The following is a 26,738-nucleotide window of genomic DNA, read 5'->3' on the forward strand; positions in this document are numbered from 1 at the left end:
AAGAGAAAGAAATATTTCTACAAGCCTACAACCATAGAAGATGTGTGGTTAGTTCTCCAAGATGTTTGGAACATTCTCTCTGCCAATTACCTTGAAAAACTTTATGAGAATTGTACCTAGAAGAAATGATGCTGTTCTGAAGGAAGTGAATGCTCACTCCAAATATTGATCTGGGCGTGGCAACAGATGGAAAAAAAAGGAAGAGCCTACATTTGATTTCATGCCGTTGTCAAGTAAAGTGTAACAAGATGATTAAACTCCCAAAGTCTACAAATATGCTGCAATTATTTGCAAGGAAAATGATTCATATATGAATTAGTCACAACTGGAGCAGAGAAATATTTATTTTCCTGGAAAGGAAAAAAAAAAGTTGCACTTGGCTTAAAGTCCTGTAAGTTCTTAGCTGATTTCAGCAGTGGCTGATTTTTCCTGGAGGGTGGTACATAGTCTCAGGTTGATACACGGCTCCCCTCCCACAGAATTCCAGACTGTATATAAACTGAGTGCAGCTCTAGAACACTTGGCAGTTCTCCCTTTCCATTTACAGGGAGCCTTTGGGAGACTAAACAATGAAGGTTATATTTTTATCAATCTTTGCCATTTTTGTACTGTCTGCATTTGACCGTGCCGACAGTAACGGCTACTATGACAAGATCTTAACACACAGCCGCATAAGAGCCAAAAAACAAGGGTAAGTAATTCATGACTTTTCCTTATGGGTTTAAACATATAAAACTTTTTTTTTTCTGGGGAAGCAGAATTAATCATTCCACAGTTAATTTAGGTTTCGAAAAATAGAAGTAGAAAATTATGAAAGCGAAAACTTTTAATTAATTTTAGCCTTTTTGTTGTTTGTTATTTTAGCTTTTGTTTAACATAGATCTCAAATATAAGATAAGTGAGAAGGAGGAAAAAGAAAGGTATAAAAGATAAAACATAGATAGAAGACAGATAGAGGGACGGATGGATAGAGGGAGGGATGGATGGATAGATAGATAGATAGATAAATAGATATATATATATATATATATTAGATAGAGGAATCGATAGATGATAGATAGATATTAGATGAATAGATAGATAGAAGACAGATAGAGGGACGGATGGATAGATAGATAGATAGATAGATAGATAGATAGATAGATAGATAGATAGATAGAAAGATAGATAGATAAATATATATATATATATGCATATATATATATATATATGAGGTAGAGGAATCGATAGATGATAGATAGATATTAGATGAATAGATAGATAGATAGATAGATATGGGATAGAGGAATGGATTGATAGATGGATAGAGGATAGATAGATAGATAGATAGATAGATAGATAGATAGATAGAGGATTGATCTATAGATAGATAGATAGATAGAGGGATAGATATAGATTAGATAGAGGAATAGATAGATGATAGATAGATATTAGATAGATAGATAGATAGATAGATAGATAGATAGATAGATAGATAGATAGATAGATAGATAGAGGAATAGATAGATGATAGAGATTGGATAGATAAATAGATAGATAGATATGGGATAGAGGAATGGATTGATAGATAGATGGATAGATAGATAAATAGATAGAGGATAGATAGATAGATAGATAGATAGATAGATAGATAGATAGATAGATAGATATGGGATAGATAGATGGATAGATAGATATGGGATAGAGGAATGGATTGATAGATAGATGGATAGATAGATATGGGATAGATAGATAGATAGATAGATATGGGATAGATAGATAAATAGATAGATAGACAGACAGACAGATAGATAGATAGATAGATAGATATTAGATAGATAGATATTAGATAGATAATAGATAGATAGATAGATAGATAGATAGATAGATAGATAGATAGATAGATAGATAGATAGATCTATAGATAGATAGATTAGGTTATTCCTGGAATTTCACCTGAAATCTTTGCCTAATATGTTCTTTCCTTTTTTTTTAGACTATAAATTGTTTTATTGCCTTTGAAGTGTATTTTGTTAACTAAATTTAAATGAGTCTTGAAATTTCGCTACCTGGAGTTTTAGCAGAGCTACAAGTGTCTTTTGTGCCCTGTAATAACATGGTGCAAACTTGTGATTAATCTTATCTTTAAAAAATGGGTAGAAAATTCTATGTATGTATTGTGTATAGATTTGCAGAGCTCTGTGGCTTTCTATGTGGACCGTAGATATAAGGACTTTTTGCAGCAAATAGTTAATTCAAACTTGATTGCTTTAGTGCCAACGCCTATTGTGATAATACGGTAGCTGACTCCAGGTCAGTAGTGACATGTGCTGAAGCCGAGTGTGAACTGTCCCCTTAGCACCATGTTTGCATAGCTGTGCTTGGTTTCCTCCACACTGGAGATGGGTCTTCGTAACCCTAATGGCATTTCATTGTACTGAGAGCTCTGTAGACAAAGAAACAGCCATAACCTCCCCGAGCACATGGTGTTTTTACAAGGTTTGCTTCAATGGTAATGGATGGGAGACCCCAGCAAAAAAAAAAAAGCAACTGTAAAGCACATAGTAACATGTTCCATGGCACCTGGCGGTGACCGCTGGGAGGTTAGCAGCATAAAGCCGCCTTTGTTTCCTCATTAATGTTCCGGGATAGGGACGTGGGGAAAGTGACTTTACAGAAATCCTAGTTTCATTCATAGTATAGTAATTATTACATCTAAATTAAATATTTTTTTTCACTTTATTCCCTTTTAGTCCAAATGTCTGTGCTCTGCAACAAGTCATGGGAACAAAAAAGAAGTATTTCAGTACCTGCAAAAACTGGTACCAGGGCGCCATCTGCGGCAAAAAAGCGTAAGTCGTGTTAGCGATTTCAGAATTCATTATTTTACTTGCTGCTTTTATAAAATATAAGCTATAATGTCTGATTTGCCTATGCACCCTTACTACTGTATATAGATACAAGATGAATAATGGACAGTGGCCCAGATGTTTCAGGTTCTGCTCTACAGTCATGGCGCTTCTCGTGGGATCACACTATTTGCTGTATGATGGGGTCTTTTTTTTCTCTTTTTCTACAAGATTTATTTTCTGGTTTCACTTATTAAACTATTTGTATAAAGCAAGACTTTATAGCATAAATGAGAACTTCTAGGGTGAGAATCCAAATAGACAGCGCTCCAGTATTACGCTCAATAGTATGGAAGACTAAGACCAAGCATATTTATATTGATTTTGACAATTGTACGGAGAAAAGCTTAATGGCTCCGACATGATGAGTAAATGTAAAGTGCTGCAGAATATGTTGACGCTATAGAAATACAAATTATTATTATTAATGACCCAGAAGCAATTAGTGTAAAAAACCTGTATGCAGGATGTATTAGTTAGGATAAAAAGTGGGTGTAAGGAGGGTGTAAAGAAACCAGTATTCCTTGGATACTGTGTTAAGATATTTGGTTAGGTCAACTTACCAGATGTTATCTCAGAGTGACTTAAAGGGCTTGTCCACTATTGGACAACCTGTTATCAATGGTCCTAGGGAGCTGCATAAAGTAAAAAATGGTGATACTGGACTGGTGCCACTGCTTTTCTCTCTGTCTGGTGCCCCTTATAAATTGCAGTATGTATATATAATTTAGTGTTGAAATCAAGGAGGAACTTCACTATGAATACACCGAATTTTAAAAATTTGAAGATAAGATGCTCAAATCTTATCAGACTGAATAGAATAGTTCCTGCGATGTTATAAATTTAATGCAACTCACGATGCATATAAGATGGATTCCTTACTCTACCTGATTACTAATATACAGCATATCCTTTAGTTTTTAAGGTCTTACAGTAGGACTAGAGACTAGAATAAGATTTATATGGCAGCCTATAGTATATTGGCAAGCTAACAATTTAGCGGTTGTCTTAGGAAAGATCCTTTTCAAAATTTGCAGCTGGGGGAAAGAACTGATTGCCTCAAGTCCAGTTCCCTGCACGAATGGCTAGTGATGCTTTTTCCATGAATTATGTCATTCCATTGTCCATTGAGATTAATGGCCATTAGTGATGAGCGAGTGTGCTAGGGTAAGATGTTTTCCGAACATGCTTGTGTCGTAATTGAGTATTTTCGTCGGGTTCTAAAAATTGCTCGAGCCGTCGCGGCTGCATGTTTCGAGGCTCTTCGACAGCTGCAACACATGCAGAGATTTCCTGTTTGTTAGGCAATCGTGCATGTGTTGCGGCTGTCGAACAGCCGCGAGACATGCAGCGGCGGCGACTCGAGCATTTTTTTCGAGCATGCGGAAAATACTCGATTAGGACACGAGCATGCTCAGATAGCACCTTACCCAAGCACACTCGCTCATCACTAATGGCCATCCATTTTATTCAAGAATGCCTCTAGTTTGCCACAATCATTGCTGCTCATATATAATTAGGCTCAGAATGGCCCGCAGGGGACCAGGTGAATTCCCCGATGGGCCACTGTGCAGGACTTGGGACCCACTGATTAATAGAGCAGTGCTTGACACAATACACTTGATTCTCTGTGTAGAGACAAAGGCATGATCCAATCATTCATAGAACAGACAACCCCATGTAATATTATACAGACGCAGAAGAAAATCTGATAATTTACTTAATATTTACATGAAGCTGAACACTGGGACCCTAGGAAGAAAAAGAGGGAATTTTCAGCACAACCACCAATAAAAAAATAAAATTCCTTTTTGGTTAATCCATTAAAAACCAAAGTTCCTCATGACAAAAGCAAATCTGAAATGTTTCTGGTATGGGTAGTTTCTAATAGTTGGACCGCAGAGTCGCTGTTACAGGTTGGCCCATATACCCCAGTCCAACACTGTTTTGAGGGGCTAGAAAAAGTTCCTAAGTCTTTAAATTCTTTATTGACACTTTTAGGCAGCTATCATATAAGTTAATATTTTAGACATGACACAGGACAATGTTTTTTCTGTGGGAGGAGAGCCTACTAGCTGGATCTCCACAAGGAGAATTTTTCCCTTTTCAGGGACTGCAATCGATTATGTTCCGCCATAATCCAGATTGACAGAAATACACCTAGTTTCTAGCTCATGGATTGTCTAGTTTCACAGATCTCATTTTTAAATGCCCTATTAGGAAATTCTGAGTTAATAGAAGGGAAGTCAATCATCCATAACCTCATCTATTTACTGGAGAAAGCTGTCAGGATCAGGGTCTTAAAACAGACAGTCCATTCATTTTCATGGGCACCCTGTAATAATAGAATTTCCCATGTAGAAGGGAAGTTGAACACTCGGTTCCAGATCCTCCTGCAGATTCTGGTTGATCACTGGAGAGCCCAACAGCAGGACAGGAAGGTTCTGTATTCTACTTATTCAGTGAAGAAAAAACACAAAAATCGAGCTTGGTTTAAGTTGATATACATGCATAAACGCATGGCCATAAAGTATACAAAACCTACAAGAAATGAAATGAGCAAAAACCCTGTTGCAATTAAAGGGAACCTGTCACCTGAATTTGGCGGGCTCTGTTTATGGTCCGATGGGCGGTGTTTTCTGCTCTTTCATGCACCCCTTCCTTTCCCGCTGGCCACAATATTGTCTTGAATTTGATTAGGTTTCCTCTGTAGTACATGCGTGCGCACTGCAATCTCGCCTTGCGCACGCGCAGTATGCTTTTCCCAGCTGCGGGCAAAGCCGAAAAGCATTAGTGCGCATGTGCCGGTGCACTATGTCCTAGAACACAGCGATTCAGTCAATGTTTGTTTGCAACATTCAGATTTTACAAATATTTCCCATTACTGACAAACTAAAATAAAATTGTGCTTTTTAAAATCTTGTTGAAATCATAGGTCTCTTCTAGTTTTCCTGCAAAAGTTTTCCCATTCACAACCACTAGGGGGAGGTAGTTACGCTTTAGTCATCTCATCATGCTTTCTAGTAATTATATCCCTCTGGGCAGTGTCCATTTTAATGCTTTATATAATAAATACAAAAATACCAAATGTTAATTCATTATAACCTCTCTAGAGGGAAAAAATAAATAAATATTTGTTCCCCTGCTACCTGGATTTTCATAGCAGGCAAGGTGACCTTAGTGATGGCCATAGCTGAGGATGGGAGTATTAATAAAACAAAACAATATGGTGTGGCAGTGGCAGATGTAAAGGACTACCCTGGCCAAAAACAACACAAGTGCTCCAGTTAAAAAAAAAATTATTGCTGTCCCTGCCACATTCACACGCTCAGTATTTGGTTAGTTTTCTACATCAGTATTTGTAAGCCAAAATCAGACATGGAACAATCCGTGTAAAAGTATAATAGAATCACGTCACCACTTCTGTATTTATCACCCACTCCTGGTTTCGGCTTACAAATACTGATGTAAAATACTGAACAAATACTAAATGTGTGCACAAGGCCTGATACACTCACCAGCATCTGTCAGGGCACAGTTGTGATTGCTGGTCTTCCGATACCTTCGAAATTGGCAAAGGGTGGTCAACCAATATTTTGGCCACGAATGTGTAAAAATAGCAGTGACCTGTTGTGATGTGGTGTATATATCTGCCATAGCGGTGCCTGGCATGGGGCATTAAATATGGGCTCCCACCAGGGCCAACCCAACTATTGCTGTGGGCTTTGTGAACTTTCACAGTAACAGCAATGTTGGTGAACACGTGACAGTAAGATCCCTCTGAGATATAGGCTGAGAAGTCCTCCGAATATATACAGGACCTCTGATGTCCCCTCTGTATGAGCGTATGGTAACCCTAGCGTGCGTGTTTCTGGGGGAGTCAGGAAACAAAGCTTTCAACTGCCAAAACATTGAGTAATTCACTTGATATCACAAGGTTATGCAAAAGCACAAAACTCAACGGATCTCCTCCTACTATGATATAATTTGCAAAATGAAAAGTAAAATAAAAAAATATGACCCGGCTCCCTCTCCATGTACATACTGTAGACTACTTAGCAGTAATCCTCCCTACACTTTTACTACTGATTTATTAGGGGATCACGTAGCAATGTTAGTATGTAGATAGTGACTGCACTCCTCCAGATTCAGCGGGTTCAGCGCATTTATTAGATATCCAATTACTGAGTGCATTGGTATTAGACACGTATGAACCTCGTAGGGATGACTTAAGAATATATAGCCACATAGTGATATATTTTATTTATTGTGTCCAAGCATTAATAATTATTTATGTGTTGTCATATTATTTTGTGTGTTACATGCATTTAATATTTGCCTGGTAGAAAACCGATTGGGGGTAACTTGTGTTTTCATGTGGGACTTTATCTCGCAGAATCTTTCATTCCTTGTTATTGATTTGACCTTTGGGGTCGAGTCAATCCCAATGAATCAGGAATGAACCTGTCAGCAGTCCGATCTGGTTCCTGTTATTAGAGCTTTATGGATGCTTAAAGAAACTTTAGACAAAGAAGCGGAAACCTTATATTGTGCAGTAGTTGTCACTCAGCAATACATACAGTAGACATGATAATAATGAAGATGCATGCAAGGATCATATTGTATATCTAAGCAGGCTTTTATTCTTCTGAGCCACGCTATAGTCTCTAGTATTGCTATGGCAGGGGAAGTACGGTCATTCAGTAGTGGTATTTCTGCCTTGCTTGGTTTTGAATCTAATGAAGGGTGTCGCCTACATGGAATTGTATGGCTTCCTCAAGCCTGTTGGTGTTCCAACTAAGTACTCTAGTCTTCCCTTATTCTAGTCTTCTCTTATACTAAGAAATATAATATTTCCTATAAAATTGACCTTACGCTGGCCATATATGCTGAATAGTCATAGGCTGAATGCTGGATCAGTAGCTGCTATCTCTCCCAGACACCTCCACATATACGGAGAGTGATTGTGCTGTCAGAAGACTCTGGTGTTGGCTTATGTCATATGGAGGAAGGATTCCAGCATTATTATTATTATTATTATTTATTATTATAGCACCATTTATTCCATGGCGCTTTACATGTGAGGAGGGAGGGCTATACATAATATAAAACAAGTACAGCAATTTTAATCAATACAAGTAACGACAGGTACAGGAGGAGAGAGGACCCTGCCCGCTATGCCTCACAATCTACAAGGGATGGGTGAGGATTCAATAGGTGAGGGCAGGGCTGATCATGCAGTGGTTTTGTGGATCCGTATTTACTGCAGGTTGTAGGCTTGTTGGAAGAGGTAGGTTATCAGGTTCCTTTTGAAGGTTTCCATGGTAGATAAAAGTCTGATATGTTGTGGTAGAGAGTTCCAGAGTAGGGGGATGCATGGGAGAAATCTTGCATGCGATTGTGGGAAGAGGAGAGTGGAGAAGGAGGATCGGAGGTTGCATGCTGGTAGGTATCAGGAGACGAGGGCACAGATGTATGGAGGAGACAGGTTGTAGATGGCTTTGTATGCCATGATTAGGGTTTTGAACTGGAGTCTCTGGGTAATGTTGAGCTAGTGAAGGGATTGACAAAGAGGAGAGGCGGGGGAATGGCGGGGAGATAGGAGGATTAGTCGGGCAGCAGAGTTTAGAATAGATTGGAGGGGCACGAGAGTGTTAGAGGGGAGGCCACAGAGCAGGAGGTTGCAGTAGTCAAGATGGGAGATGATGAGGGCATGCACTAAAGTTTCTGCAGATTCAAGAGGAATGTACGGACCCGGGAGATGTTTTTGAGTTGTAGATGACAGAAAGTGGAAAGGGCTTGGATATGCCGTTTGAAGGAGAGATCAATGATTACCCCGAGGCAACAAGCTTGTGGGACTGGGGAGAGTGGGCAGCCATTTACTTTACTGGATAGGTTTGTTTGGAGAGTCGAGTGAGATGGGGGAAAGATGATGAATTCTGTTTTGTCCATGTTAAGTTTTAGAAATCTAGCGGAGAAGAGGGATGAAATAGCAGACAGACATTGTGGGATTCTGGTTAGTAGGGAGGTGATATCTGGTCCAGAGATGTAGATCTGTGTGTCATCAGCATAGAGGTGATTCTGCAAGCCATGAGATTCTATGAGCTGTCCCACTCCGAAGGTGTAAATGGAGAAGAGTAGGGGCCCTAGGACTGAACCTTGCGGGACTCCAACAGATAGAAAGCGAGGTGAAGAGGTGGTGTATGACTGGGAGACATTGAATGTCCGGTCTGTTAGGTATAATGCAATCCAAGATAGGGCTAAGTCTGTGATGCCAATAGATGAGAGGGTCTGTAGTAGTTGGGAGTGGTCCACTGTGTCAAAGGCAGAGGACAGGTCTAGGAGGAGGACAGAGTAGTGTCGCTTGGCTTTGGCAGTCAGCAGGTCATTGGCAACTTTAGTTAGGGCAGTTTCAGTGGAGTGATGTTGTCGGAAGCCAGATTATCGAAGAGGGAGCAGGAAGTATATATATATATGTATGTGTGTGTAAATATATTTACAGAGAGAGAGAGAGAGAGTGAGTGAAAGAGGGAATGTTGCACTTAAATTCTAGATTACTTTACCTGTAGCCCCATGCTGTGAATTTTACATTACTAAGTAATGTACCTTGACCTTCTATGTGTGTCGGAAAATCTTGTGCTGTTCCTGTTGTAAAATATCCAGAGGGAAAGAAAACCCCTCTCCATGAAATTGTGATTTAAGATACTCCTTTAAAAATGCTCCATCTGTTTGCTGTTAAAATCACAACCTCAGACAAATCCTGCCTGAAAATTGGGGCACCGTTAGCGCATTTCACTTTCTAAGTAAAAGTGAATAAGTGAAAGGAGAAAAATGACTTTGAAGTTAGAACAAGGAGATTATTTCTATTTATTTTATGGCTGAAAAGAATTGTTTGCCCGACAAAATTAAGCCAATGTTATATTTGTACTGTTCAACATCTGATACTAAAGTTGGGGGTTACATACCAAGGAATTGCAATATACAGAACATATGTTCTGCTTCAATAAAATAAGCCATTAAAAAAATGTAATAGATAGTGGAGTATTTAAAGGTCAGTCTCAGAGACAATAAATGGAGATGTAACTTCCATTCTCGACTGCATGTGGACTTAACAGTCGCTTTTCTGGTTCTGGAGGTATGTGGACTGAATGTATGTGGACTGAACGGTGGCTTTTCTGGTCCTGCAGGTATGTGGACTGAACCGTGGCTTTTCTGGTTCTGGAGGTATGTGAACTGAATGTATGTGGACTGAACTGTGGCTTTTCTGGTTCTGGAGGTATGTGAACTGAATGTATGTGGACTGAACTGTGGCTTTTCTGGTCCTACAGGTATGGAGACTGAATGTATGTGGACTGAACAGTGGCTTTTCTGGTTCTGGAGGTATGTGAACTGAATGTATGTGGACTGAACGGTGGCTTTTCTGGTCCTGCAGGTATGGAGACTGAATGTATGTGGACTGAACAGTGGCTTTTCTGGTTCTGGAGGTATGTGAACTGAATGTATGTGGACTGAACAGTGGCTTTTCTGGTCCTGCAGGTATGGAGACTGAATGTATGTGGACTGAACAGTGGCTTTTCTGGTTCTGGAGGTATGTGGACTGAATGCACATGGACTGAACGCTGGCTTTTCTGGTTCTGGAGGCATGTGGACTGAATGTACATGGACTGAACGGTGGCTTTTCTGGTTCTGGAGGTATGTGGGCTGAATGTACATGGACTGAACAGTGGCTCTTCCATTGTAGGTATGTGAACTGAATGTATGTGGACTGAACGGTGGCTTTTCTGGTCCTGCAGGTATGTGGACTGAATGTATGTGGACTGAACAGTGGCTTTTCTGGTTCTGGAGGTACGTGGACTGAATGCACATGGACTGAACGCTGGCTTTTCTGGTTCTGGAGGTATGTGGACTGAATGTACATGGACTGAACGGTGGCTTTTCTGGTTCTGGAGGTATGTAGGCTGAATGTAAATGGACTGAACAGTGGCTCTTCCATTGTAGGTATGTAGACTGAATGTATGTGGTCTGAATGGTGGCTTTCTCTAGTTCTGCATGTATGTGGACTGAATGTATGTGGTCTGAATGGTGGCTTTTTCTAGTTCTGCATGTATGTTGACTAAATGTATGTGGACTGAACTGTGGATTTTCTGGTCCTGCAGGTGCGTGGACTGAATGGCGAATATTCCTGTTCATCAAGTATGTGGATGGATTGTTTGAGGATTGATCAGTGGACTTACTGTTCTACATGCATGTGGAGTGAATGATCTGAGAAGGGCAGTTGTTATGTTGAGGTGTTATTCTGATTGCTACCTACATGATCCCATTACAGACCATAACACGGGACAATGTAATTACTTTAGGCACATTCTCATACAGTGAATGGGAAAAAACAATAAGAATCTGTGCTAGGAGACATGTAAACTCCATGCAGCTATTACGCTAGAAACTTCAAACCCTCGGCCCTGATGCCATGAGGTCATGATGACCACTAATATATAGTACCATACCATTATATGGAGAGAGGAGTAGCGTCCATGGCATATTTCATATGGAGTTAATTATACTATTGATGATCTTGTTTAGTGAATATAGCAGACAGTTTCTGTTTTTACAAGTAATGTATTGAGATGTTAGGTGTAAGCTCCAGATGATACAAATACTGATAATGCTGCAATGCAATATCTGTCAAACTGATTTGCAAAAATAATATTTTACTAATATCAGCAGTATACTTTGCTAAAGGAAAGAATGTGGTTGTGTTGTGGCATGCTAAAGAAATTTTGCTAAAGAATTTAGCTCTGGGGGGTGCTGGTTCTCATTGTAAGGATCCAGGTGGTAAAAGGAGACCTATTACGGGAAGATAGTGTGCAAATTAACTCTCCCACATAAAGAGGCTTGTGTTATATAAGGCCAGCCTGTAAGTATGTCTCCATATACCAAGTGGATCTCTTGGGCACTTGCTTTGACAGAGAAGTTGGGCTATAAACTGTTTGCAGGCCAAACTACCCAGGAGATATATTTCCAATGCCCACCCATAAGTAGGCCATACATTATAGCAAGGCTTCTGAAGCTCTCCTATGGAGTCCTCACCAGACAGACCCCACCCTCTGGGGTCAAAGTGCAGATCAAAATTAAAAATATTCCACAATTCACATTTTATTTGTCTTCTAAATATAATAGTAAGTACAAAATTAAAGGGGCAATTAAAGAGGTTCTCCAGTTAAAACAAGTTGTGACCTATCCAAAAGGTAGGTGATAACTTGTAAATCAGTAGGAGTCCAACCGCTGGGATCCACACAGATCAGCAGATCGGGGAATGTTTATACCTCGAGCAGCAGTGCGCATTCTCAATCTGTGCTCCATTCATGTCTTATGGGGATGCCAAACACTTCCTTAGGCTTCTTCCGGAGGCCCCATAGAGAATGCATGAAGCTGCGGTTTGACCTGCCTTGTCATTTTGTAATAAGGATAAAAATTATCTGTTGGGAATAAAACTTCTCCATTCTGCAGATCACTCCCAGTGGTCAGACACCCAGCGATCAGAGAGTTGTCATCTTTTTTTTTTCCGCATAGGTGATCATTTTTTTTAACTGGGCAGCCCATTTGAGTTGTGAAATCATTGCTAGATTGCAAGATTGCTACAGACATTTAAAGGTATGAGAAATTTGTAATCACTTCTATGAAAACTGCCTTCTCAGCCACCAAAGCCTCAAAATCCACTAGGGGCACCTCATTAGTGTCAACCATTGTTAAGTTCTGTGCCTCAGTCTCCACAATAGTGTGATCACTTTAGACAAACCAGTCTAGTAAAAGTGTCCAGGAAATGATTTGCAAATGCTGAAACTTCTAGTGACTGAGTAGGATGTGACCTTTGATCTGTATATTCAGACTCATTCATTATATATTGTATTTTTCAGTTTTTGACCCTTTGGTTCCAAATGAATGCATTCATGCTGAAACCTGAAAGGCATTTTGCTGGGTTGATATCAATACTGGGTTGGAGATTCTCTATGTGAAAGCTTTCCCTGGGGAGATAATATAAGCATGCTCAAACAAATATATAGCGCCATATGAATCTTAACATCTCAGATTTCTCTATAGGTCTAGGTGGAGGATGGGGACTGAGTCTGTTCAAAATCTTTTCTAATGAGTAAAGCTGACAAGAAACATGACAAAAAAGAATTCCGACTAAGCCTTCAGGTTGGAATAAAGATTATTTACAGTCCTCTAAATGGATCATTACAAGTTTAGGAATTTTCAACTAGAAATAGAGCAAGAGTGTGTACACCAGCACTAACAGAGAAAGGGATGCCAGCTCACGTTAATGGCACCATTTTCCTTGTCAAGTTGCATAGGGCTCCTCTTTCCATAGGAGCTGCAGAGGGAACCAAATTGAATGTATAATCACCTTTCTATATATACAACATTTTATCTCCAAAACAAAACCCAGAACTAATTAGGTGGGTTGCACGAAGTAGAACCAAGATATAGACCCAAATTTCCATGTCTTTGCCCACCCTTTAAAGCTATGGATAATTCATAGATAGAAAAATAATCTACAATTGGTTTAGGTCTCAATCTTGGAAAATCTAAAAAGGAATTCCACTGAGAAATATGTGTTGATTTATTATTTAATGCTATACATACTATAGCCTAGTAAGCATAAGTATGCCAATGCCACCCTTTCAATCTCGGTCCCCGGTCACGTCAGCTCTTCATCCAGTGCTGATCTCGACACATGAGAGAGTGTCGGCATGTGACCACCAAATCTGCGACAGAAAAGGAGTCAACTTAGCTATTAAAATTAGCCAATCTGCCCCCCCCATACATTATATACTGACACGGGAAGAAGTGGATCTGTTGGGACCTGGACCCAACATTGAAAAGGAGCCACCGCTGCAGCTTCGATAACAGAAATATATTGTTAAATAAAGAAAAGCGTAAATGACAAATCTAAAAAATGTTTTTTTTTTCCAGAAATTACGCTTTAAATCTTCAACTTGTTATTTTACTTCAGGGATGTACATTACACTATATTTATCCAAAACGATTACTGGTTATTTGCTTTTTTGTCAGGAATATTGTCATTTTATTATTCGCCTTCTTTATCTTTATCCTTCCTTGTCTTGTATATATTTAAATGGGTGTTAAACTTTTAAAAGTTATCAACAGCAGGTCAGATAGTGGTAAAAAACTGTCTCTCTTCCATTTCTTCAGTGTCTTGGCTCCAGCGGTGACATCACGTCAACAGCACGCATCACAACTGAAGCCAATCACTGAGCTCGGCAGCTCATACTGTCCAGAACAGTAGAGCTGCTGAGCTCAGCGATTGTGGTGCATATTGTTGACATGACATCACCCTTGCAGTCCAAACACAGATACCAGTGCATCATCAGAAACTCGCACTGGACCAAGGGAGGCTAAGTGCTACCTGTATTTGGTTTTAGACTACTGATTGGTTGAGGTTCACCTTTCTACAAACTGGAGATCCCCTTTAACTTTTTTTCTGTAGGCCAAGTGGAAGACTAAGTCCAGCACTGATCAAAGTTTTCAATCTACAGTACATCCCAGCCATAAGCAAAACTTACTTTAGAAAGATCTCACATAATTACTTCACTTCATCCTCCCAAAAGATGTCCAAAAAATTGCTGATGTGCTACTTTAGAAAGAGTAAATATTCAGGCATTGCGTCCAAACTCATATCTAAATTTGATATAACTTAGCCAAACCTATGTCACTGTTATTCTTCTCCCGGTGTGGATACATTCTACATATAAACTAGATTAGACCTAGAAGGCCAGTAAAGGGCTCAGGGATTCCACCAAAAAGAAAATCTATGAGTTATGCATGAGTTGTTTGCACTGGATTGCCCCTCTATAGAGGTTATCTCATAAACAACATATGAGGTCTTCTGGGAACGTGAGGCCCTCTCTGATCCAAACAATAGAGGGTATAGTGGCCAAAGTCCTCTGTGTTAATGAAGATATTCTGGTCATGCTTGACCACTTATTGATAGTCTGTTTTACTGTAGGAGTTATAGATAGTTAGTGGAGCAATGGTCACACCTGCTTAGTAATGTCTTAGAGTGTTTTATTTTTCATCTACTGTGTCCTGTGAATAGGGAATATATTTATTTTATGGGACGACTCCTTTAAGTTATTGTTGATATTTTAACAGAAGATTATATTGTACCAAAGAAAATGTCTGGTTGATGAGAATTTTGTGAATATGAATCTTGGTTGATATTTTATATACCTTCTTCATTACGTCCCCAAATTTCTTTTTACAAGGAAAGACATTAAGTGGGAATGAAATGCTCTTCAGCTATAATGTGGCCACTTATTCTCCTGGAAAACTAAAGAACATTATTATGATCTCACAAAAAAAATTCTAACAAGTTTGAGTTTTTCCAGATCTGAGTTTTGAGATCTTGCCAAAACCATCTCTGAGATTCACTTACCAGACTAAAGGACATCTCTGCGAGAATAAAACATGTGTTCATTTTACATTACCTAATTTGATTCAGAACATGAAATAAGTTCTATAGGTAATAGAACTACATTAATTAAGGAAAGACATTTGCTAGGTTCTAAATATAAGGATTATAATAAATCTAGTAATCTCATTGCTCCAATTTTGGGAGAATGAGTAGCAGAATTGAGAAAAAAGATTTGCAGAACCCTCAAGAATCTGTAGAAGTTAAATCAGAGTCCTCCAAACTTCCTAACCGGCACTCGAATGCCAACATCCTGGACACCTCTGATTTTTATCTAGCCCCCATAATGTAGAGTCTAGGCCTCATTTGATGTCATTACATCATGAGTGTAAATGCCAGAAGTGTACAGGAATCCGTCTACGTTCGTAGAACCTTGGTTCGGCTGCCATGAAGTACTAATATGGATGCTGGAAAAGGATCCTGTAAAATTTTTTGCTCATCTCTTAATAAGTTGTAAATAAATTCATGCAGGAATAGGGTTGGAGTGGCTCTTTAAGGTTCCGTCACATTAAGTGACGCTGCAGCGATATAGACAACGAGCCGATCGCTGCAGCGTCGCTGTTTAGGTCGCTAGGAGATGTCAAACACCGGCAACAGCAGAACGATGCAGAAGCGATCCAGTGACGTACTTATCGTTCTCGCTGGTTGTTGCTCCATGGAAAAACATTGCAGGCATCGTTGCTTTTGTTGTCAAACATGACGAATCACGCCGACCTGACGACCAAATAAAGTTCCGGACTTTCAACGACGACCGGCGATGTCACAGCGGATCCTGATCGCTGCTGCATGTCAAACACAACGAGATCGCTATCCAGGACGCTGCAACGTCACGGATCGTTGTCGTTCTCGTTGGAAAGTTGTTCAGTGTGAAGGTACCTTTAGAGTAAAGGGGGACCTCCATTGAGCCCAGGTTCTAACAGAACAATTATATTTAGCCACAATAAATTCCTATGGTTCACCATTAATAATCCCAAGGGTAACTCACTTGAAGAAGGGTGGCTAATTCTTAAAGGTGCTAAATTCATACTCTACTGGACAAAAATAGACACCTACACTAGGCGTAGCTCTGCTCCTCTGTTGTGGATAACCTTTTCTAATTGTGACACAATACAGTCATATCAGTTCAGTGGAAACCACTAATGTAGCAAAGTGAGTGCACAGCTTATGATCTCATTCATCTTGTAATCAACTTTTAGCAGGTTAGTAAGAGCAGACACAGTCTGAAGAGGGCCCCCTGTGGAAGATCAATATGTGGGCTCTGCAGTTCAACAGGTCTTCATAATGCACAATTCCCCATTTTGGAAATGGGAGTAGGCCCCCTTATCTCTTGGACCCCTGTGCGGCTGCATGGGTTGCACCACTGGTATGTCCGCCGATGCCTTTCAGGATGGAAATGGGATGTTTGGTTATTTAATTTTTGACAACACTGATGTTCTAACTAATGCTCTTGGTCACGCTGATGTTCCCCTCCTTATTTTATTGTGGTCAATCATTCAAGTTATATGTGTCCACGTAAAGCCCCCATGTTAGCAACAGCTTATTGGCATGCCAGCTTTGGTTTAAAAAGGAGTAATCTTGTTAAGACATCATTAAGTCATTGCTATTGTTTGGCAACCACTTCGTATCTATGTGGCTTGAAAAATACTTGTGTGCTTTAAAGCAATGAATTAATAATGTGCAGCATTACAATGCCCCTTGCAGGTGTTTTTTCTGGAAAACTGGCATAAAACTAAATTTGACATGTCACACATTTTTGAGCAACACAAAGTTGCTAAAAAATGTAGCAGCCTTAATTTTTTTTGCCCTGTTTGAAGCAGTTCTGCCAAATTGGCTGAATGAAAAGTGCTGGCGCTTTGTATGCCAAAAATGCTACTTTGGTCTCTGACTGGAGTAACATTTCCATGGAGGCGCACACCATGTAGAATTTGTGTCAAATTCACGAAGTGCCTTTTACTTCTTATTAATTTTGCAACATCGTATTCCAGCAATCCCTTCATTGAGACTGACATGCACAACACCACTCATCGCAGCTATTGCCTTCCCTGTTTGCATTCTCTTACTTGTGTCTGAGCCACATTTTCCTTGGATTTGTGCCGAGTTTTGTTGTAATTAATGATTTCCAGTAGTGGATTACATTAATCTCAGATAAAAATAATTTGTTTATACATTGCTCAAGTTCACTTGTACAAAGGAGTAAAATGCTTGGAGGAAGAAGAAAGTTAAAAATGTCAAATCTAAAATAAAAAGTAGTGTTGAAGTTCGTGTTAAATCAAATGTCCATTTATATTAACTAATACATTTTTAGCAGGTCAAGTGCATGTCAAACATTAGATAAAATTGGAGGCTTTTCAAGAATACATAGAAAGCAAGGAGAGTCAATGACAGGGGAATAACATTTGGAGACCCAGGGGAAGCAGTCACATCTTATGGGGGCGTATTAATCTTTTGCCATATAGGACGATATCAGTATTGTAACTGATATGTTGTTTGGACTTGAAGTCATGTCTCTTTTCAAAGCTTACTTCTAAACTGATTAAATAGATGCTAAAGACTTAATAGACGTAAAAAAATTGATTAGAGTAGACTATCTTAAAGAATGCAAGTCTGAGTCTGCCCCTTTTATTTAATAAAAGAGTGAATACAGACTGGCAATTTTTCAAAATTTTAGCTATTGACAAATAATATTCACAGCGTAACTGTGATCATGTACAGTGGGGAAAAAGGTATTTGATACACTGCCAATTTTGCAAGTTTTCCCACCTACAAAGAATGGAGAGATCTGTATTTTTATATTGTAGGTACACTTCAACTGTGAGAGCTAGAATCTTAAAGAAAATATCCAGAAAATCACATTGTATAATTTTTATATAATTAATTTGCATTTTCTTGTATGAAAAAAGTATTTGATACAATAGGAAAACAACTTAATATTTGGTACAGAAACCTTTGTTTGCCTTTACAGAGGTTAGACATTTCCTATAGTACTTGACCAAGGTTGCACACACTGCAGCAGGATTTTGGCCCACTCCCCAATGCAAATCTTCTTTTAGGTTTCGGGGTTGTCGTTGGGCAACAGCTCCCTCCAAAGATTTACGATTTATGTTTAGTTCTGGCTAGGTCACTCCAGAACCTTAAAATGCTTCTTACAGAGTCACTCCTTAGTTGCCCTGGCTGTATGTTTCAGGTTATTGTCATGCTGGGAGACCCGACCATGACCTATCTTTAATGCTCTTACCGAGGAAAGGAGGTTGTTGGCCAACAACTAGATATACATGACCCCATATATCCTCCTTTGAAAAAGATGCAGTCATCCTGTCCCCTTTGCAGAAAAGCACCCCCAAAGCATGATGTTTCCTCCACCATGCTTCACAGTTGTGCCAGTATTTTTGGAGTTGTACTTATCCTTCTTCCTCCAAACACGGCAAGTGGAGATGATACCAAAAAAGTTCTATTTTGATCTCAAATTACCATATGACCTTCTCCCATGCCTCCTCTGGATCATCCATATGGTTATTGGTGAACTTCAAATGGGCCTGGACATATGCTGGCTTGAGGAGGGGGATCTTGCATGCCCTGCAAGATTTTAATCCATGATGGCATAGTGTGTTACTAATGGTACTGTGGTCCCAGCTCTCTTCAGGTCATTGAGCAGATACTCCCATGTAGTTCTGGGCTGATTCTTAACCTTTCTCAGAATCATTCTTACTCTACGAGGTGAGATCTTGCATGGAGCCCCAGCCCGAGGAAGATTGACAGTCAGCTTGTGTTTCTTCCATTTTCTAATACTTGTGCCAACAGTTGTTGCCTTCTCACCAAGCTGCTTGACCATTGTCCTGTAGCCAATCCCAGCCTTGTGCAGGTCTACAATTTTTTCCTGGTGTCCTTAGACAGCTCTTTGGTTTTTGCCAAAGTGGAGAGGTTGGAGTGTGACTGATTGAGTGTGTGGACAGGTGTCTTTTATATAGGTAACAAGTTCAAGCAGGTGCAATTAATATGGTAAATGAGTGCAGAGTAGGAGGGCTTCATAAAGAAAAACTAATAGTTCTGTGAGAGCCATGCAATAAAATGCTACTTAGTTATTTAAAAATCACACAATGTGATTTTCTGGTTTTTATTTTTAAGATTCTGCCTCAGTTGAAGAGTTAAAAAGATAAAAATGACAGACCTCTCCATCCTTTGTAGGTGGGAAAACCTGCAAAATTGTTAGTGTATCAAATACTTATTTTTCCCACTGTAGTACAAGCATAAACCAGAATTCATTTTACGTTACTAACATCTGGTTATTCTAGCCATGAAATATTGGTTTTAGTGTATAATTGTTGAAATTCTTTGGTCCTTTTGTGATACAGGACATGATAGGGTGAGACGGGATAGCTGTCTTTGAGCAGGGGATGCCACTTGCGCCTATGGTGCCAACCTCCACAGAAAGCTAGGGAAAAGTGAGTGCCTTAATAGGGTTAGGTATTGTCCCCCGTGGCATTTTAAATCAATTAGTGGTGTCAGGCCGAGGTCACACTTGCATGTGCAATGCAAGAAACTCGCGCAAGTCTCGTGCATCAATACCCGGCACTGCCGCCGGCGGTTCAGGCCGGAGCATTCAGCTGCATAGAAATATATGCAGTCGCTCGCTCCTGTCCCAAGGGCAGGCGGCTGTGCCAGGTATTGATGCAAGTGTGACCCCAGCCTTAGTGTTTATTTATGAGCGGGATCTCACAACCCTTTGTAGTACCTCTCCCAGTGAAATTGTGAGATCTCGAGTGTTATTGGAAATCTTGCTCTTTGAACTAACCAAGGGCTGCAATAAAGTTTACTAAGCAGTGATTGAATAATAATATCCTTATAGCTGTACCACTATCATTGTGAGAATGGCCGAGGAGGGTTTTGGGATTCCGCTCTCAGAACTCCAAAGTTCAGTTTGTTTTTATGCTAGAAAAATGGACCATTTTGGGAGACATTGAGGAGTATTTTGCACATTTTTGTTTATAGCATATTTAGAAAAATTGCAAGTCAATGGTTGTCCACTCTTTTGTTGAATATAAAGGACAGCCCCAGATTGGGGATAGGTACTCTTTAAAGTTCACCTGGTTGTAATTAACTTGTAGTTTAGGTTGAAGCTCTTCTTTCTTAGTAGCTCTAAATGTTACATAACAATATGTCTACATCATCTCAATGGCGAAGACCCAAATCACTCTATTATACATATGATCTCTCACGCAAATAAGCTTCTACTTTAGAATTTGCTAGAATCGTCTTATGTTAGACAAAGGCCTATTACACAATGATCTCTGCTATCATTTAATGGTCAATGTCAAAGACCACAGTTCGCCTTTTCATAGTGCAATAGTTCTGGAATAAGATCTGTTTCTATGGACTTTTCTTATTATTCTGCAGCATAGTTTGCTTTATTTGGCCTGTTGTCAAACTAATTGATGTGCTGCAGATGTAACGATGATGGGTATATACACTACTCATTGCTGCTATGGGAGGTCATATCAGGTCTTCCTTACACAGACATGTTGTACATGTGATATGGGAACACACACAAGGAACAGGTTCAGCATGTTATATTCAGTCCAGCAAAATTCAATAATAGATGCTCAGCAATTTCTAAAAAGTAGTGTGCAGTACCTTGGGTATGGAATGCAAACTCAAATGGATATTGAAAAATAGATGGAGGCTTGGGGAATAAAACAATATTCTAAAGGGATTAGACTGGTTAAAAAGTAATAAAATATGCCATATTGAGTTTAGACCATTCTGACTTTTCCTAACTTAGTCTCCGCTTGTGTCAACTTCCCGTTCCCATCTTAACACATCAAATATAGTCAGAAATCAATAAGGTCTGCTCATGTAAACTGACTATCAGATTGGAGATGGCAGTATTGGCAAAGCCTTTCCAAGGTTTTAGACCATCAAAACACACTCGGCGACACATTTTATAGCTGCAACCAAATGGAATTTCACAACTTTGGCTACAAAAGACTACTCAGTTTATTCCCTTTGCCTTGAAAAAGTTAGTGAAATATGTATGCTCTCTGATAAACTGTCCAATTGGCAAACCGGAAACTATGGCTCACTGTTTAAAATTCGCTCATGGTGGGTGAGTGTTTGAGCTCTATGGCTAGATAATAAGTGCCTCAAAACGAACACTCATAATTGCAAATTCCTAGTTACATCACCTTTGCTTTGTGACATGATAGAAGAAAAGTCAACAGGTTATCAATCCCATGCTACTGGCTCTCTTACTCCTCTCTCTTCCTCTTTTCCATATTCTTTTCTATAGTTTTTCCTACTCTTTTTCCTCATCCATTTACCATGGGGCTGTCTGATCATTTAGCCTAAGCTATTAAGACTGATGTTTATTGTTATTTTCTAGGGAATGATCATGCACTGTTCATATATTTTATCCATCCAAGTTATTCTACATGGACTTCGACCCCTTCATGACATTTGAAGTACATATACGTCATGGTTGGGTACGGGTTCCCGACCAATGAAGTATAAGAAAGCCATGGTGATTGTTGTGTTTGGCACAGGAGCTGTGCAATTGATATCCCTACCAGGGAGCTCAGCTTACTTGATAGCCAAGTCTCGTGTATCACACCCAGGAGCAGTGCCTGCATTGCCCCCTGCTGTTTAATCTTCGAAATCACACGATTGATATAGATCGCAACATATAGGAGGCTAGGAGAGGAAGGGGGCTCCATTTCCTATTCAATCGGCACCGTTGTGATATCAACGCGAGGGCCTAATCATCATCAAGGCAACTTGAGGTCATCATGACAACCTCGGGTTTTGCCAACAACGGTCGCCTGCTTAGACCATTCCAGAAGCATGGTCTAAGAGGCTTCTGCGAGTGTAATCTGAAAGGTATAATGCATTGCAATGCTGGTGCATTGCAATGCATTATATCAGTGATAAGAGTAATAAAAGTTAAAGTGCCATAGAGAAACTATGTGTGAAAGTAAAAAAAAGTTAAGGAAACGTTTAAAATATGTTTTCAGAAAATCACAAAATATTAAACCAAATGAAAATTTTTTTTTTACCCATCTATATGTATTTTCATGTAAAAACAAAAATATACAAAAAAAAGGGCACATATTTGGTGTCCCTGTGTCTGGAACGACCTGATCTTTAAAATGTTCACATGAGTTAATCCCTTCAGTGAACACCTTAAAAAAATAGTGACAATAAACAAAGCTTTTTTATCATACCGCTATACAAAAAGTGGAATAAAATGCAATCAAAAAGTTGAATGTAAATAAAAATAGTATTGCTGTAAACATCAGCTGGTCCCGCAAATAACAAGCCACCATATAACTCCGTAAGAAGAAAAGCAAGCTATAACTTTCAGAATATAGTGATGCAAAAACAATTCTTTTTATAAAATATTTTTTTTGTGGAAAAATGGCAAGACATAAAAAATTATATAAATATGGTATTACTGTAATCGTATTCACCTGAAGAATAAAGCTGTCTTATCACTTTTACCACATGGTAAGCGACATAAAAAAAAGCAATTTCTGAATAGCTGGTTTTTGTTCATTCTGCCTCAAAATTGCAACAAAAATCGATGAAAAAAATGTATGTGCTCAAAAATGGTACCAGTAAAAACGTCAACTTGTCCCTCAAAAAACAAGACCTCACATGACTCTGTCGGCACAAAGGTAGAGAAAGTAAACCTCGCAAAATATGGTGATGCAAAAATTTTTTGCAAAATACATAGCATCTTTTAGTGTGTGACAGCAGCCAAACATAAAAAAAGATATAAATCTGTTTTTGCTGCAATCGCACCGGCCTGAAAAATAAAGTAATCTAATAACTTAAACAGAATGAGGAATGGCTTCAAAATAAATAGAGCAAATTCTTGACCAGCGGTGTCAGTCTTTTTAAGCGTCTATAAAAGTGTGGTAGACCAAATTTTTGTACACCTCTGAAAAAAGGACACAGCTGAACAGAGGCTAGATGGAGTCCAAAGTAACTCTCCTGCCTCATTATAGTGATTGGATCCGCTGGGAGTTTCATCTGACTCACGTCATTCAGAGATTTAGATGGAAACCCCAATGTAAGTGCTCAGCGTAGAGCGCCGGATAACTGTGATCCCAAACGTTATGTAAAATGTTACCAATAAAGGTGTCAACTCAATCCACAAAAAAAAGCAAGTCCCCAGTAAGGTCCGTCATCTGGTAACGTAAGTATAAGGGGCTTCCACTTTACTGGTGGCACAAAGGCTCTGGAGACACAAAATGGCTCCTCCTAAAATAAATCCAGTGAATTCTGTGCTCCCAAATCTAAATGTTCCCATCCCTTCTGAGCTCCAGTGTGCCTATACCAGATTTTATGGCTACATGATTGGCATTTCTGTAGAAATGAGAGATGGATTAATTTATGGATGAATGTGTCCAAAAGCACTAGCTGGGCATAATGTACAGGGCACTTCAATGCACAGGCACTGCAATTGCAGTTTTGCAATTTTTATTCAGCAACATTCACTGCTTCTTGTTTCTGGAAATCACTCATGGACTCAAAATGATCACTATACCTGTAGATAAATTTCCAGAAAGGCGACATTTACAAAATGGGGTCACTTTAGGGGGGGGGTTATTCTGTTCTTCTAGAATTTAAGGGCTCTTAAATATACCATATATGCAGTAGTGGCATGCTGAGAATAAATTGCACAGCATTTTGGTAGAAAAAATAGTAATTTTCCATTGACTCAGCTCAATGTTATACAATTCTGTGAATAGCTTGAGGCTTAAAAATGCTAACTACACCCTTGGATGAATTCCTCAAGAGATGTAGCTTCCAAAATGGGGTCACTTATAGGGGTATATGCTATTTTGGCATGTCAGGGGCTCTTCATATGTGACACGGTATATGCAATCTATTCCAGCCAAAATTGCACTTGAGAATTCAATTGGCGCTCCTTCACTTCCGATCTCTGCTTTGTGCCCACACAGTGCTTTAACACCACATATGGGATATCCGTGTACTCAGAAAAATTTGCACAACAAATTGTATGGTCCATTTTCTTCTGTTATCCTTGTGAAAATGAAAAATTTGAGGCTGAAGCATTATTTTTGCAGGAAATATATATTTTTTCTTTTTCATGGCTCAACATTGTGAAATTCTGTGAAGCCCTTGTGGGTTTAAGGTGCTTACCAAATCTATAGAAAAGTTCCTTGAGGGGTGTAGTTTTCAAAATGTGGTCACCTGTGGGGGTTTCCACTTTTTCAGCACATCAGTGGCTTTGCAAATGCAACATAGCATCCACTGTCTATTCCGGTCAATTTTGTACTCCAAAAGATAATTGGCGCTTCTTCCCCTCTAAGCCTTGCCGCACACCCAAACAGTATCAGCGTACTCAGAAGAAATCGCACAATAAATTATATTCTATGCCCATTTTGTCCTGTTATCTTTGTAAAAATGCAAAATTTGGGAGTGAAACAACATTTTTCACTTCAAATGAGATGTAGACCCTGAAAAATAGTTTTTGTAAAGTGTGGTTGAAAAAGGTGAAATTGATAAATTTTTAATCCTGCTAACTTACTAACGAAAAAAAATTATGTTTAAAAAATGACGATGATGTAAAATAGACATGTGGTAAATTTTATTTATTAACTATTTTGTGCGATATAGCTGTCTGGTTTAAGGGCACAAAAAAAGAGAAGTTTGAAAATATGGAAATTTAAAAATTTTTCACCAAAATTCTATTATTTTCACAAATATACACAAAAAATATTGACTTGAATTGAAAAATGTGTCTTGGTCAGAAAGGTTAAAAGGCTTGGGAGGGTTAAAACAGCACTCTAGATTTTTTTTAATTTCACAACTGGAGTGGTATCACTAATGCATATTCCTTGCCTTTAGTAGAATATTTACCAGCTGCCGTCTTGTTCTGTTGCCTGTGCATCTCTGGTCCTGTTCTGCTAGTTGTAACTAGCTGGATCTCTCCAGTGTTTGCTGGGGGGACCGGAAGTCACTTTTTATTGTCAGCCAGAACGGGACTCTCATGTACAGTGATGAGCAAAATAGAAATAATGTTTTGACTCTCTGGCTCCATATCACTCCATCCACTGCTGATTTGAACGTGAAACATCATTTTGCAGACAATCTTCTTAATATCTCATACATAAATTTGACTTGAAACTATTTAGCATATGATTAGTTTATGCAGATTCTTGTAATGTCACTGCATTGTTACTGTTTTGCTCCTAAAAATATAAATTCTAATTTTTATTATTTTAATGTCAAACGTTCAAAACTTCAAAACATTTGTACCCTTTTGCTCAGCACTGTACTTACATTGAGAACTTGTGACCATTAGTTCTGACTTATGGTAAGTCAGGAGCTATGGTTACAAGGCGGCGGAATGGGACCAGAGCGGTGCCGGGAAGAGCAGAAGACAGCAGCTAGTAAGTATTTTATCAGAAGCAGAATACAAACATTAGTAATACCTCTCCAGTGTTGAAATTAAAAAGAAAAACATCTGAATGGAGCATTAAGCTTCAATTATATCGGACATAATTCGCCTGAATAAGACGCCATGTGCACACAGCTTCACATAGTCTAATGTAAACTGTATGGAGACGAATGGTTATGAATATGAATACAAATTGTTTTCATTTTCTCAGTGCCACTTTCCCCTTTGTACAGGAGAAATCCTAATCACAATTATTGTTTAAACCATATACAAAATGGGATCAAGTAATGAACAAGTTCATCAGCTGCCATAACTGCACTGTCAAATAATCAAAAACTCATTGAGCCATTACATAGTACATAGATCAACTTTTTCAGTCATTCTTCTACTGGAATGTAAGCACCTACAAGAAATGGGATGATAAACTATATATGCGAAAATGCAATTTAATTGTATATAATTCTCCAATTTTATGTTCGTGGGACCTTTATTTATACACTTATTCTTCTGAACAGCACGGTCCTCTATGAATGCTGCCCTGGATACATGAAAATGAACGGTCAACAAGGATGTCCTGCAGGTACAGTATGTCAATTATTAAGGGTTCTTAGGTTCTAGGTTCTTATTAGTGACTAGATGGTAGCCCGATTCTAACGCATCGGGTATTCTAGAATATGCATGTAGTTTATTTATGAATATTTTAGAATAATACATTGAATACACAGGATTCGACCAATTAGCGAAGTGTGGTTCAAATCCCGCGCCAATTTGCGGCCGGCCTGCACCAGTTGCTGATTGTTCACGTCTGACCACGTAGTATATAGCACAGCCACGTAGTCCATAAATGCTGCCATTAACTCTGTGTGAACGCTGACTGGAGGGGAGTATGGAGTACTTGGGATTTCCGTTATAGACAGACAGAAAGACAGACAGA

At 39.1% G+C, this 26,738-nt stretch overlaps 1 protein-coding gene across 6 annotated transcripts in view; it reads left to right on the forward strand.

Moving 5' to 3' along the window:
- The first annotated feature begins 411 nt into the window (after positions 1 to 411).
- Positions 412 to 26,738, forward strand: part of POSTN (periostin) — a 97,857-nt gene continuing 71,530 nt past the window's right edge. For 4 of the 6 annotated variants that reach the window (XM_069758941.1, XM_069758940.1, XM_069758939.1 and 1 more), the window contains exons 1-3: positions 511 to 691; positions 2,733 to 2,831; positions 26,320 to 26,384. In XM_069758941.1, coding sequence (XP_069615042.1) covers positions 570 to 691; positions 2,733 to 2,831; positions 26,320 to 26,384 — 286 coding nt within the window. In that variant the 5' untranslated portion in view covers positions 511 to 569. Of the gene's footprint in view, positions 692 to 2,732; positions 2,832 to 26,319; positions 26,385 to 26,738 lie in introns of all 6 variants that reach the window. The other 2 variants (XM_069758942.1, XM_069758937.1) reach the window with 2 other exon arrangements.

Source organism: Ranitomeya imitator, chromosome 3 (assembly GCF_032444005.1).
Source record: "Ranitomeya imitator isolate aRanImi1 chromosome 3, aRanImi1.pri, whole genome shotgun sequence".
NCBI lineage: Eukaryota > Metazoa > Chordata > Amphibia > Anura > Dendrobatidae > Ranitomeya > Ranitomeya imitator.